This window comes from Bombina bombina, chromosome 7, assembly GCF_027579735.1.
Source record: "Bombina bombina isolate aBomBom1 chromosome 7, aBomBom1.pri, whole genome shotgun sequence".
NCBI lineage: Eukaryota > Metazoa > Chordata > Amphibia > Anura > Bombinatoridae > Bombina > Bombina bombina.
In genome coordinates this window covers 562,222,808-562,238,551 of record NC_069505.1, presented here as the reverse complement: position 1 = coordinate 562,238,551, position 15,744 = coordinate 562,222,808, and the positions used below count along the sequence as shown (strand labels likewise).

General features: G+C 37.8%; 1 protein-coding gene and 1 long non-coding RNA gene across 3 annotated transcripts in view; one reads left to right on the top strand and one right to left on the bottom strand.

The window, feature by feature from the left end:
- The window catches only part of LOC128667057 (uncharacterized), a 157,740-nt gene that overhangs the window by 44,244 nt on the left and 97,752 nt on the right, over positions 1 to 15,744 (bottom strand). The window lies entirely within an intron of this gene.
- LOC128667055 (uncharacterized) overlaps positions 1 to 15,744 on the top strand; it is a 233,165-nt gene that overhangs the window by 149,236 nt on the left and 68,185 nt on the right. The window contains exons 10-11 of one of the 2 annotated variants that reach the window (XM_053721937.1): positions 1,900 to 1,923; positions 3,477 to 3,599. In XM_053721937.1, the coding sequence (XP_053577912.1) occupies positions 1,900 to 1,923; positions 3,477 to 3,599 (147 nt within the window). The remainder of the gene's footprint in view (positions 1 to 1,899; positions 1,924 to 3,476; positions 3,600 to 15,744) is intronic. The other variant, XM_053721938.1, reaches the window with a different exon arrangement.

The window sequence follows — 15,744 nt, the reverse complement described above, 5'->3', positions numbered from 1 at the left end:
CTTGAAGGGATCAGGATTGGCACGAAGGAGTTGAAAATAGCTTTATATGCTGATGATATTCTTATATATATTACAAATACTATGACTAATATTCCTAAACTTTTATCTATTATTGATCAGTTTGGCTCCTTCTCTGGATATAGGGTGAATACCACAAAATCAGAACTCCTGTGGATCAAGCAATCCAAAGAATCTCATGTAAATATACCATTCAGAATAGTTTCCGGATCTTTCAGGTATCTGGGCATCGCAATCTCTTCCAACCCAGATACGTGGTACAGTCTTAATATTATCCCAGTGCTGAATAAAATCAAGGAGAGCCTGAAAAATTGGCAAAATCTTCCCCTTTCCCTGTCAGGCCGTATAGCTCTATATAAAATGGTCTGTCCCCCTAAATTACTCTACGTCCTTCAGAATACCCCATTGATACTAAAGGGAAAAGACGTGTTAATATTTAACGCCACTCTGAGAAAATTTGTCTGGCAAAACAAAAAACCTAGAATTTCCTTATCCAAACTTTCCTTTCCTAGAAAATTTGCGGGGCTAGCTTTACCGGATATTAAGATATACAATTATGCTTTCTTGGTGCATCTAATTATGGATTGGATCTCTGAGAGAGACTATGTCACTGACAATGAATTAGAGAGAAGTGAAACTTACCCACTTTTGCCTCTAGCAATTATCCATTGTAACTCTGGTTTACTACCTAGAGAGGTGAAAAAAATGAGAACTATCTTTAACCCACTCCAGGCTTGGTGGAGAGTATGTAAACTTCTCGATCTAGATCATAGGGTCTCCAAATTTATGCCATTATCAGGTAACCCTCAATTTCAAGCTGGACTCCAGCTATCACCTTTTAAGAGGTGGAACAGTCTAGGTCTAAGCAAAGTCTCCCAAATGCTGGACTTTGAGAGGACATGCATCAAAACCTTTGTTTCTCTGAGGGGGGAGTTTAATCTCCCCCAAAAAGATTTTTTTGCGTACCTACAAGCAAGGCATTATGCACTTAATATAATAAGTAATTATGGCTGGAACTGGACCTTGGGGAGCATAGAGAAATTGCTTATTTTAGTTAAGAATGGATTTATGTCAGTCTCCCCTAGTTATCAAGATTTGAGTTCCCTAAAGGGCGCCTCTAATCTAGAAAAGATTTCTGCTAAATGGGCCGCAGCATTACCACAAAATGATGTGGATGTTAGTCTTATCCAATCTTCAATTTCTGAAGTAAAGCGAATAACTCTTTCCTCCACATGGAGAGAATCACATATCAAATTACTTTTGATGACTTTTTTTACTCCTGAGAAAGTTTCTTGGTGCGGTTACCTTAAATTTAATTGTTGCCCTAGGTGTTCCTTTCCCTCGGCCAATCTTATACATATGTTTTGGGATTGCCCAAAGATTCAACAATTTTGGCTCAAATTACAATATTGGCTTAATAAAACGTTAGGGATCTCTTCCCTGATTTTAAAGGCACTGCATATAGTATATCTATGGAAGGATCCAGAGGAACGGCAGGTAAACACTAAAATTGTTAACATGGCCATATTAGCAGCTAGATATCTAATTCTCAAAAAATGGAAGGGAGAGATGTCCCCCAGTAATCCAGAGGTTAAAAACGGTCTTAAAAAAACAATGCATTCTTGAACAGATTGATGCTAACCTAAATGATGAACGTGATGTCACTGCATTTTTTATGAAGAGGTCAGTTTTTATTAAATCTTTCCCTCCGAGTGAAATCAATCATTTAATTTATCCATTTAGAAACTCAGAAATTGTGCTGCTCGGCATATGGTAACAAGTTTGCTTTTTCCATTCTCCCCCCCCCCCTTTTTTTTTTCTCTTCTTTTCCCCCCTTTAAAAATGTTTTTTGTTTTCTTTGTTTTGTTCCATTTGACTCAGTTGGGAACCATCAACCTGGACCAGGTATGGATCTGTTTCAATGTTGTATAGGTGGGCTTTGGCTCAGTGTTATATGTTGTTGTATTAAGAAAATAATAAAATACCCCCAACAGAGTATTACACAGATGATTGGAGGCGTAGTTGAGTCCTCACAATAGGATTAGTGCAGGTCAATCAAGAGAACCTTCACCAAATACTTGTTTTCATGTGAAGAACAATATTAATAAGGGCACCACATCGCACTTTGGTTAGAAACATAGAAGGAGGCATTTTTTTCAGGTTATAAAATTCTTAGGACAGATACATGCATGTTAGCAAACTTCCTTATTTGTCAGAGGTACTTTTTTTTCTTTTATGCTTTTCTCTTTTTTTTATTTGAAGTGTGCATGGTTCTTGACCAAAGTAAATCTGTTTTGTTTTTAGCACCCTGCGAGGTGCTCCAATATGTTTTTTTTTGTTTTTGTTTTTGCCTGTTCTTATGTGACAATATAAGTTTAAGATTAATATGTATACTCTGCTGGATATTAAATAAAGAATTAAAAAAAAAAAAAAAATTGCGTGAGCTATCTGATTTGTGAAAGTTTAATTGTGATATTACTGTCCGTATAAACACATAGGACTCCATTTATCATATTGTAGATGCAGCTTTATAGTTCAAGGGACATATGATAATACTCATATGCTAAATCACTTGAAAGTGATGCAGCATAACTATAAAAAGTTGACAGGAAAATATCACCTGAGCATCTCTATGTAAAAAAGGAAGATATTTTACCTCAAAATTTCTTCAGCTCACAATAGTAAGTGCTTCGTGGACAGTTATACTTCAGCTACTGTCAGCTACATGATGAAAAAAAAAAAAAAAAAAAAAACAGTTGATCAGCTTAATCAGTGCTGATGTTACACTTTGCTTTACTGTGATCTCATGAGATTTTACTGTTAGATTTCATAGTAAAATTGCTGTTCCTGCACATACCAGATGAATGCTCCCTTGCAAGTCCCAGGACTAGCATCCTGATTGGCTGCTTAAATTCCCTTTACAATGGGATGTGGCTACTGAGATAAAATTGAGGTAAAATATCTTCCTTTTTTACATAGAGATGTTCAGGTGATATATACTAGTTAGCTTTTTACAGCTATGCTGCATCACTTTCATGTGCTTTAACATTTGGGTATCATGGCCCTTCAAAAAGCAGTGGTCATCAAACCGTTGTGTCCTAACCTATACACTGGCTCTGAGTTGGCAGATTCCAATCACCTGGACTCGTCTTGCTGGGGTGATTGAAAGCCCATGCTAGCGTGCGATTGGGCAGTGTTGCACAAACAGGTGAACAGGTTCCCAGGAGAATTTAATAAATGTGAATTTGCAGGGTCACGAGTGCTAAAGTTAGATGCTCTTAAATATTAGAGCAGGTCATTTTTGCCATAATAATGGCCCTTTTAGTCCCTTTTGTCTGTCCAGAGTTTTTGCTTGCTACATATATGTACAAGAATACTTGCTCTCTCGCATGTATATGCCTGCTCTCCCCCACTCCCCTGCGTCTTCATACTATGTACCTCTTTTGTCTTTCTTACAGAATATAGTCCAAGAAAAATCTCAATAGGGGATTTCTTTCAACAAGGAAAGACAATTGGAACATCATTCAAATGTCTATTTCTGTATCTCCAGCTACTGCTTTGCATTTCTGTATCTACTTGTGGTAAGTCAGTTAATTTAATATAGGATGGCAATAGTTATGTTAAATATAACAGAATTCTGTTGTACAATGTACCTAGGCTGTAAATGTGTTCCTATACATCAGAACTTTCTGATAACCGTCATCCATTAAAAATGGTTTCCTTATTTAAAGGGACAGTGTGCTCTAATATTTTCTCCCCTTTAATATGTTCATAATTATTAATTTTACCTACTGGAATGTATTAAATTATTTACAAATAGCTCATTCAATTTTATTTTCTCATTGGAAATAGCTGATTTTCAGCTAGATTACGAGTTTTGAGTGCTATAGGGTTTTTAACGACCGCAACAAAAGCGGCATTATTTCACTCCATATAGCGCTGCCATTACAAGTTTGGAAAAAGCAGGCTTGTGCGGGCGAAATGGATGCGTTGAGCTCCATACCGCACCGAAAACAAGCGCTGCTTTGACGTGCTTGTGCACGATTTCCCCATAGACATCAATGGGGAGAGCCGGCAAAAAAGAAGCCTAACACCTGCGATTGGGGAATGAAAAGCTCCGTAACGCAGCCCCATTGATGTCTATGGGGAAAATAAAAGTTACGTTTAAACCTAACATAAACCCCACTTCTAAACACCTCTAATCTGCTGCCCCCAACATCGCCGCCACCTACATTATGTTATTAACCCCTAATCTGCTACCCCAACATCCCCGCCAACTACATACAGTTATTAACCCTTAATCTTCCGCCCTCCAACATCACCGCCACCTACATACAGTTATTAACACCTAATCTGCCGTCCCCAACATCGCCGCCACCTAGAGTACATTATGTTATTAACCCCTAATCTGCCGCTACCTATGTCGCCACCACTATACTAAAGTTATTAACCCCTAAACCTCTGGCCTCCCACATCACTACTACTAAATAAATATATTAACCCCTAAACCTAACCCTAACGTAACCCTAACCCTAACACCCCCTAACTTTAACATAATTAAAATACAGCTAAATTAAACTTACAATTATTAAAAAAAAAGAATTCCTATTTAAAACTAAACACATACTTACCTGTAAAATAAAACCTAAGCTAGCTACAATATAACTAATAGTTATATTATAGCTAGCTTAGGTTTTATTTTTATTTCACTGGTAAGTTTGTATTTATCTTAACTAGGTAGACTAGTTAATAAATAGTTATTAACTACCTAGTTAAAATAAATACAAACTTACCTGTGAAATAAAACCTAACCTGCCTTACACTAAAAACTAACATTACAAAAAATAATAAAACCACTAAAATGACTAAAAATAAAAAAACTAACATTACAAAAAATAACAAACAAATTATCAAAAATAAAAAAGAATTACACCTAATCGAATAGCCCTATCAAAATAAAAAAGCCCACCCAAAATAAAAAAAACCCTAGCCTACAATAAACTACCAATACCCCTTAAAAGGGCCTTTTGTGGGGCATTGCCCCAAAGATATCAGCTCTTTTACCTGTATAAAAAATACAAACACCCCCCCAACAGTAAAACCCACCACCCAACCAACCACCCAAATAAAAAAAACTATCTAAAATAACCCAAGCTAACCATTGCCCTGAAAAGGGCATTTGTATGGGCATTGCCCTTAAAAGGGCATTTAGCTATTTTGCCTTGCCCTTAAAAAGGCATTCAGCTCTTTTATGAATCGCCCAAACCCTAAGCTAAAATAAAATCCCACCCAAAAAACCCTTAAAAAAACCTAACACTAACCCCCGACGATCCACTTACAGTTGTTGAAGTCCTGCTTGAAGGATCTTCATCCAGCCGGTGAAGTCCTCATCCAGGCAGCGAGAAGTCTTCATCCAGACGGCCTCTTCTTTCTTCAACCAGCCGGCGAAGTCCTCATCCAGGTGGCAAGAAGTCCAGGCAGCCTCTTCTCTCTTCATCCATCTGGCGTGGAGCGGGTCCATCCTTAAGACATCTGGAACGGAGCATCCTCTTCATACGGTCGCTGCCGTATACTAAATCTTCAATGCAAGTGACGCAATCCAAGATTGCGTCCCTTGCATTCCTATTGGCTGAAAGATTTAAATTAGCCAATAGGAATTAGAGCTGCTTAAATCCTATTGGCTGTTCCAATCAGCCAATAGGATTGAGCTCTCATCCTATTGGCTGCTCCAATCAGCCAATAGGATTGAGCTCTCATTCTGTTGGCTGTTCCAATCAGCTAAAAGGCTAAAAGGCTTGCGGTACATCTATACCGACAAGACTCATAATACCAGCGTTGCTGTTTTAACGCTGAAAATACCATATTTTTCCGCATTAAAAGACGAACGCTCAAACTCGTAATCTAGCTGTTTGTCTTTTGTATCCCCACCTATACTGAGCATTTTTTTATTTTAGAGGGAAAGTCTAGTCAAAATTAAACTTTCATGATTCAGATAGGGCATGCAATTTTAAACTACTTTCCAATTTACTATTATCATCAAATTTGCTTTATTCTCCTTGTATTCTTTTTTGAAAGCTAAACCTAGGTAGGTGGAGGGGTTAGTTTGATATCAAGATGGAGTAGGTTAAGAGAGAATGCAGAGGGTTTGGGATACCTGTAGGGTGCCAATTTTCTTTGAAGTTAACATGCAAAGAGGTTAGTTTTTTTGTCACAACTTATTTTTTTTTGGGGGGGTCCACTATCCTTGGGGCTTAGTGGTTTTATGGGGGTACCTAATGGTTGATCAGGAGAGGTTTTTTGGGGGGGGCTGATTTACTACTTTTGGGATGTTGAGGTTTATGTGGGAGCAAGCACTACTATGGGATTTACTTGTGGTTATGTTATTTATTGTTATGATTAATATTTATGGTTTACAAATAAAGCTGTGGCAATTAAACCCATGCAATGTTTATTATTTTTTTTATTCATGCATACTACCTAATATGGTAATCAGTGGTATATGTCAAGGTGTTTGACAGGGAAGGGCTCAAAGGTTTATGTATATGTGTGTATATTTGTATGTGTTTATATATGTACATATATGTGTGTATGTGCATATATATACACATATATATATATATATATATATATATATATATATATATATATATATATATATATATATATATATATACATACATTTATATTATATATATATATATATATATATATATATATAGATATCCAAAATTCCAGATCTTGCCCACAAGTGGAAAACTGCCTGGGTGCAACTTTAAATAACAAATAACAGCCAAAAGGAAGTGCACTCTCAGGTCTTTCACAGCAAAGGTTACTTTATTGATGTAACGTTTTCGGAGGACTTGCCTCCTTCATCAGCATGGTGACTTAAACACAAAACACAAAATATATAGTGTCATACTTACAATAAACATTCAAAACCATTCCCCTTTCCCTTGGCGCCAAACTGCCGATGTTGGAACGCATACTGCGTTCCACCGGCGATAAGAACCGGAAGTGGTGTGTCACATCACTTCCGGAAGACCAATATTGCTAACAATATTGACGATGTCAATAAAGTGAATTGTGTGAAGTGGATCAAAAATTTCAAAACGTGTCCACAGGGTGTATCATAATACTAACATATGTGAGTGCAGATACTATTAAAAAAAACAGAACCAGTGCCGTAAATAGGTGTTGTGCCACAACTGGTTGCACGTTACCATGGCAACCTATATACACTAATCGTGCCCCAATGGCAAACTAAAAAGGCTTGTTCAAAAATTGTGTGCAATAAATTCATGTCATAGCCTGTGAACTTTGAACAGTGCAATGTCTATACACATATGTGTTTTTTAAAAAAAATTAATCAAAGAAAATATAATAAGAAAATACATTGCTTGCTTTAGTGTCGTGCAGTTTTAGGATTTAAGCTGAAACTTTAAAGTTATACACTGCTGCATTAGGATATCATCCCTACTCCTTTTGAGTAAGGAATACATTTAAAGATTGCTAGATTACACCTAAGTAATGCGGACATATTTCTCCGAATTACAATGTATACACATTTTCCAGGGTAATGATGTAAGTTGGGTGTATTAAGGGTAGGAGATCCCTAATTGCATAGTTATAAATTATATGTACGAATCCCATGCTTATATAAACCCCTAGTTATATCAAGAGGTACCCCCATATTAGAATCCCCCTAATTATGCTTGACTAGCTAGCTATGACTAGGTCATTCACTTCATGAACCTTGGTTTTACTAAAAACAATGTTACCACACATTCCACACTTAACCCCTTATTGCGTAGTACTACTTCAATAAGGGTCACAAAAAAAGGAAAATAAAAATTAAAAATGAGAAATTAAAATAAACAAAAATTATGGTTCCTATATTCAATGCAATAGTCCCACTGGGTGATGGTATGGCTCTATAATTCCCAGGATGTATCATGTCCCTCTTGTCACAAATCAACTGTGGTTCTATATTGTTCCCGTATTCCTACTGGATATTATTTCACATATTTTTTCCACATATTTTTTCACATATTGTATCACTCTACTTATTCATGTCACTATTCCAGGAACATCATCGTATCTTAACTTCTTTACATGATCTTTGCATCTTTGCTGGATTTGTTATATTCCATGTGATTTTATAAGGCATTCATTATGTGCTCCATGGATGTTTAACCAATTCAGTGAGCCTTGTAATGATGGAATGGCTATGTGTGTTTTAGTAATGCATGGTAACTCCAAGGCACCACTACCTGACTTCCACTCAGGAACTGGAAGTACCAAAGTCCCCCATACCTGGTGCTGTGAGTGTTTCTGAGCAAGTTCACCCCCTATAACGGGATCAGTCGAGCCCAGAACTCACAGAGTCATAGTAGTCTAGGTACCGTACCCTCAGAATGTATCACACTTTAGTGCCATATTACAATAAGGCTTTGAAATCGGGAGTTGTGTTAAGTCCACCCGGGTGTACCGTGCCCAATCGGTACATCCACTGTGCTTCCCGCTGTAGAAGTATCTTGCCCCTGTCACCACCCCTGTCCAAAGGGGGGACATGGTCGATGAGTGTATATCTTATTGATGCCACCGGATGTTTATGTTGTGCACAATGCCTGGCCACAGGTTGATCTGAATCTCCAGACTTCAGAGCTGCCCGGATAGCATGACGATGATTTGCCATTCTTTCTCTGAGGGTGCCCGTTGTCTTGCCTACATAAAAGCGAGAACACGGACACACCAACAGATATATGACAAATGTTGTTGTGCAAGTGATGGAGTGACGAATATTGTATTGTCGATTAGTGTGTGGATGATGGAATATCTTTGTGTTCATAAGACCGTTACAGGTGGTGCACCCCAGACATCTATATGATCCCTTGATGTTAGTATATGTCATGGATCTGTAGCTTGCCCTTGGGTCCGTTTTGACCAACAGGTCCCGCAGGTTTGTGCCCCTCCTGTATCCCACCATAGGTGTAAGGTGTTTACTAAAGCGTAGCTATTTACCTATGGGGTAAATGTGATTCTTCTATCATTTTTTACCGTAGGTTCATAGATGATATTTTTTTGATCTGGAGAGGGGGCATGGATGAACTCCATGGCTGGTTTGATTTGTTTAATAACACACCAACCACGGTTCGGTTCAAAATGTGTGCTGATTTACACTCCATTAATTTTCTTGATCTTGAGGTGTATAAAACAGCACAGGGACTGGGGTGTACACTATTTAGTAAACCTACAGACAGGAATTCCCTGTTAAGATCAGATAGCTGTCATCCTCCAGCACTCCTGAAGGGTATATTAAAATCACAATTAATTAGGACAGTCAGGAACAACTCTGATCCTATGAAGGGAGCCTCCCAGTTGTTGGAAATGGGTGCAAAATTTTCGGAGAGAGGTTATAAGTCACAAGACATTAAACAGATGATGGAAGAAGTATCACAGTATACACAAACACAACTGTTAACAAAGAAACAGAGAGAAACCACAGATGAAAAGCTCATAATGGCCACCACATTTTCTCCCAGTACTAGAAAAGTGGGATCGATTTTAAGAACACATTGGCCGATTGTGACATCTGACCCAAAGCTACGCTTTAGTAAACACCTTACACCTATGGTGGGATACAGGAGGGGCACAAACCTGCGGGACCTGTTGGTCAAAACGGACCCAAGGGCAAGCTACAGATCCATGACATATACTAACATCAAGGGATCATATAGATGTCTGGGGTGCACCACCTGTAACGGTCTTATGAACACAAAGATATTCCATCATCCACACACTAATCGACAATACAATATTCGTCACTCCATCACTTGCACAACAACATTTGTCATATATCTGTTGGTGTGTCTGTGTTCTCGCTTTTATGTAGGCAAGACAACGGGCACCCTCAGAGAAAGAATGGCAAATCATCGTCATGCTATCCGGGCAGCTCTGAAGTCTGGAGATTCAGATCAACCTGTGGCCAGGCATTGTGCACAACATAAACATCCGGTGGCATCAATAAGATATACACTCATCGACCATGTCCCCCCTTTGGACAGGGGTGGTGACAGGGGCAAGATACTTCTACAGCGGGAAGCACAGTGGATGTACCGATTGGGCACGGTACACCCGGGTGGACTTAACACAACTCCCGATTTCAAAGCCTTATTGTAATATGGCACTAAAGTGTGATACATTCTGAGGGTACGGTACCTAGACTACTATGACTCTGTGAGTTCTGGGCTCGACTGATCCCGTTATAGGGGGTGAACTTGCTCAGAAACACTCACAGCACCAGGTATGGGGGACTTTGGTACTTCCAGTTCCTGAGTGGAAGTCAGGTAGTGGTGCCTTGGAGTTACCATGCATTACTAAAACACACATAGCCATTCCATCATTACAAGGCTCACTGAATTGGTTAAACATCCATGGAGCACATAATGAATGCCTTATAAAATCACATGGAATATAACAAATCCAGCAAAGATGCAAAGATCATGTAAAGAAGTTAAGATACGATGATGTTCCTGGAATAGTGACATGAATAAGTAGAGTGATACAATATGTGAAAAAATATGTGGAAAAAATATGTGAAATAATATCCAGTAGGAATACGGGAACAATATAGAACCACAGTTGATTTGTGACAAGAGGGACATGATACATCCTGGGAATTATAGAGCCATACCATCACCCAGTGGGACTATTGCATTGAATATAGGAACCATAATTTTTGTTTATTTTAATTTCTCATTTTTAATTTTTATTTTCCTTTTTTTGTGACCCTTATTGAAGTAGTACTACGCAATAAGGGGTTAAGTGTGGAATGTGTGGTAACATTGTTTTTAGTAAAACCAAGGTTCATGAAGTGAATGACCTAGTCATAGCTAGCTAGTCAAGCATAATTAGGGGGATTCTAATATGGGGGTACCTCTTGATATAACTAGGGGTTTATATAAGCATGGGATTCGTACATATAATTTATAACTATGTAATTAGGGATCTCCTACCCTTAATACACCCAACTTACATCATTACCCTGGAAAATGTGTATACATTGTAATTCGGAGAAATATGTCCGCATTACTTAGGTGTAATCTAGCAATCTTTAAATGTATTCCTTACCCAAAAGGAGTAGGGATGATATCCTAATGCAGCAGTGTATAACTTTAAAGTTTCAGCTTAAATCCTAAAACTGCACGACACTAAAGCAAGCAATGTATTTTCTTATTATATTTTCTTTGATTAATTTTTTTTAAAAAACACATATGTGTATAGACATTGCACTGTTCAAAGTTCACAGGCTATGACATGAATTTATTGCACACAATTTTTGAACAAGCCTTTTTAGTTTGCCATTGGGGCACGATTAGTGTATATAGGTTGCCATGGTAACGTGCAACCAGTTGTGGCACAACACCTATTTACGGCACTGGTTCTGTTTTTTTTAATAGTATCTGCACTCACATATGTTAGTATTATGATACACCCTGTGGACACGTTTTGAAATTTTTGATCCACTTCACACAATTCACTTTATTGACATCGTCAATATTGTTAGCAATATTGGTCTTCCGGAAGTGATGTGACACACCACTTCCGGTTCTTATCGCCGGTGGAACGCAGTATGCGTTCCAACATCGGCAGTTTGGCGCCAAGGGAAAGGGGAATGGTTTTGAATGTTTATTGTAAGTATGACACTATATATTTTGTGTTTTGTGTTTAAGTCACCATGCTGATGAAGGAGGCAAGTCCTCCGAAAACGTTACATCAATAAAGTAACCTTTGCTGTGAAAGACCTGAGAGTGCACTTCCTTTTGGCTGTTATATATATATATATATATATATATAGAAACACACACACATATATACATACACACATACAGATATATACACATACAGTATAAATACATCTTTGAGCCCTTCCCTGTCAAAAACCTTGTCATATACCATATCTTTTTCAAACACTTTTTATACATTTTGGCCTGGAGTTTTATCTACCTTAATATTACCCAATTTTTTCCTGATATCCTCTAGTGAAAACCAAGTTAATGGTATGGGCTTGTATGTTCTAGTTTGTTTTAAAGTAGCATTGGTTCCTCTCTTGTGTATACTGAAGAAATTAAATGGTTTAGTACCTCAGCCTTCTCCCTGTCACTGTTAATCATACTAGCCTTGACACATTTTAATGTACCTATATTTTCTTTATTAGAGATTTTGCCATTTATGTACTTAAAAAAACAACATTTTAGGGTTTGACTTATAATCCTTCGCAATTAATCTTTCATGTTGGCCAATGTGATTGTTGTTTTGCATGCTTTTTTACATTCCTTATTTATTTGGAATGTTGAGTCTGTACTATTTTCTTTAAGTAATTTAAATGCCCTATATTTTTTTCCTAATTTCTCTTAACACATTTTAATTTAGCCACATTGACTTCTGTTTTCTCTATAGAAAAGCTATGTAAACAAAATACATCAGCAGGTGGGATAAGAGATTTTGGTTTCAATGAGCAAAACAACTATTCCAAGTACAAAAATAAGCTAAAGGAGCAATTCCCTATACACTACAGCTGTTATAACAAGTCATTGGAAACAGATTAAAGGAGAAGCAATTTACAGTGCAGTATCACTTTAAACATGTTCAAAATGGATATGTGTGTAACAAGAGAAAGTGCATGTTAGAGTGCAACCTATTCATAGATACATATTGTTTATTGGATGATTTTGACAGCTCCCACAACTTTTATTGGTAGTCATAAATAATATATATTTTTAGTACAACTTTTTTTTTCAAAGGTAAATAAATAAACTATAATATATTTTGTTTATATTTTTATGTTTTAGATGCAACAAAGAAAAAAAACGTAATTCAAAAATAATTGCTACAGTATTGAGACTTTAGCTTAAGTGTAAATAAAAGAATACTAGGGGCGCGATCCGATATAGATCGCAGTTTGCGGCGCAAGCGAGGGAACCTGCGTCGCCCGCAGTTTCAGCTCGCAACTCGAGCCATCCAATATGCGGCGCCGTCACTTGTTAAAGTGGCGCAAGTCTCACAAAGTAGCGATGTCCAGAAATCTGCGTAAGTACAGATTTTTGGAGTCGCCAGTGACTTGCGCCACGTTAGAAACTGCCGGCGCCTACAAAACCTGACTAAAGTCTAAATCACCCGCACTGTCTAACACGCCTCCTAAACATAGCCCGACACGTCTAACCCTCTATCCGCTATCCCCCCTCACTAGCCTAACAATAAAAAAAGTTATTAACCCCTAAACCGCCGCTCCCGTACCCCGCCGCAACCTAATAAAGTTATTAACCCCTAAACCGCCGCTCCCGTACCCCGCCGCCAGCTATATTAAATCTATAACCCCCTAAAGTGAGCCCCTAACACCGCCGCCATCTATATTAAAATTATTAACCCCTAATGTAAGCCCCTTACACCGCCGCCATCTCTATTAAAATTATTAACCCCTAATGTAAGCCCCTTACACCGCCGCCATCTCTATTAAAATGATTAACCCCTAATTTAATCTACCTACCCCGCCGCCAGCTATGTTATCTATATTAACCCTAAGTATATTATAGTTAATATAGGTATTACATTATATATATATTAACTATATTAACCCTAATTATATTAGGGTTAATATAGTTAATATAGTTACTATAGTATTTATATTAACTATATTAACTCTATCTAACCCTAACACCCCTAACTAAATTTTTATTAAATTAATCTAATTCATTTTATAAACTAAAATATTCCTATTTAAATCTAAATACTTACCTATAAAATAAACCCTAAGATAGCTACAATATAATTAATAATTACATTGTAGCTATGTTAGGGTTAATATTTATTTTACAGGTAAATTGTTAATTATTTTAACTAGGTATAATAGCTATTAAATAGTTATTAACTAATTAATATCTACCTAGTTAAAGTAATTACCTAATTACCTGTAAAATAAATCCTAACCTAAGTTACAAATACACCTACACTATCAATAAATTAACCAAATTACAAATATCTATCTAAAAACACAATTAAATTAACTAAACTAAATTACAAAAAATAAAAAAAAGATTACAAGATTTTTAAGCTAATTACACCTATTCTAAGCCCCCTAATAAAATAATAAAGCCCCCAAAATAAAAAAAATTCCCTGCCCTATTCTAAATTAAATAAAGTTCAAAGCTCTTTACCTTACCAGCCCTTAAAAGGGCCTTTTGTGGGGCATGCCCCAAAGAATTCAGCTCTTTTGCATTTAAAAACATATACAATCCCCCCCCCCCCCATTACAACCCACCACCCACATACCCCTATTCTAAACCCACCCAAACCCCCCTTAAAAAAGCCTAACACTACCCCCCTGAAGATCTCCCTACCTTGTCTTCACCACACCGGGCCGAACTCCTCATCCGATCCGGGCGATGTCTTGCTCCAAGCGGCAAAGAAGAATTCTTCCTCTGGCGATGTCTTCCTCCAAGCGGCAAAGAAGAATTCTTCCTCCCGGCGACGTCTTCCTCCAAGCGGCAGCAAAGTCTTCTTCCATGAAGCGGCATCATCAATCTTCTTTCTTTGCTCCGCCACCGCGGAGCATCCATCCCGGCCGACGACTGAACGACGAATGAGGTACCTTTAAATGACGTCATCCAAGATGGCGTCCGCCGAATTCCGATTGGCTGATAGGAATCTATCAGCCAATCGGAATTAAGGTAGAAAAATCTGATTGGCTGATTGAATCAGCCAATCAGATTCAAGTTCAATCCGATTGGCTGATTGGTTCAGCCAATCGGATTGAACTTGAATCTGATTGGCTGATTCAATCAGCCAATCAGATTTTTCTACCTTAATTCCGATTGGCTGATAGAATCCTATCAGCCAATCGGAATTCGGCGGACGCCATCTTGGATGACGTCATTTAAAGGTACCTCATTCGTCGTTCAGTCGTCGGCCGGGATGGATGCTCCGCGGCGGCGGAGCGAAGAAAGATTGAAGATGCCGCTTCATGGAAGATGCTGCCGGAAGGAAGAAGACTTTGCTGCCGCTTGGAGGAAGACGTCGCCGGGAGGAAGAATTCTTCTTTGCCGCTTGGAGGAAGACATCGCCGGAGGAAGAATTCTTCTTTGCCGCTTGGAGCAAGACATCGCCCGGATCGGATGAGGAGTTCGGCCCGGTGTGGTGAAGACAAGGTAGGGAGATCTTCAGGGGGGTAGTGTTAGGCTTTTTTAAGGGGGGTTTGGGTGGGTTTAGAATAGGGGTATGTGGGTGGTGGGTTGTAATGGGGGGGGGTATTGTATATGTTTTTAAATGCAAAAGAGCTGAATTCTTTGGGGCATGCCCCACAAAAGGCCCTTTTAAGGGCTGGTAAGGTAAAGAGCTTTGAACTTTATTTAATTTAGAATAGGGCAGGGAATTTTTTTTATTTTGGGGGGCTTTATTATTTTATTAGGGGGCTTAGAATAGGTGTAATTAGCTTAAAAATCTTGTAATCTTTTTTTTATTTTTTGTAATTTAGTGTTTGTTTTTTTTTGTAATTTAGTTTAGTTAATTTAATTGTGTTTTTAGATAGATATTTGTAATTTAGTTAATTTATTGATAGTGTAGGTGTATTTGTAACTTAGGTTAGGATTTATTTTACAGGTAATTGGGTAATTATTTTAACTAGGTAGATATTAAATAGTTAATAACTATTTAATAGCTATTATACCTAGT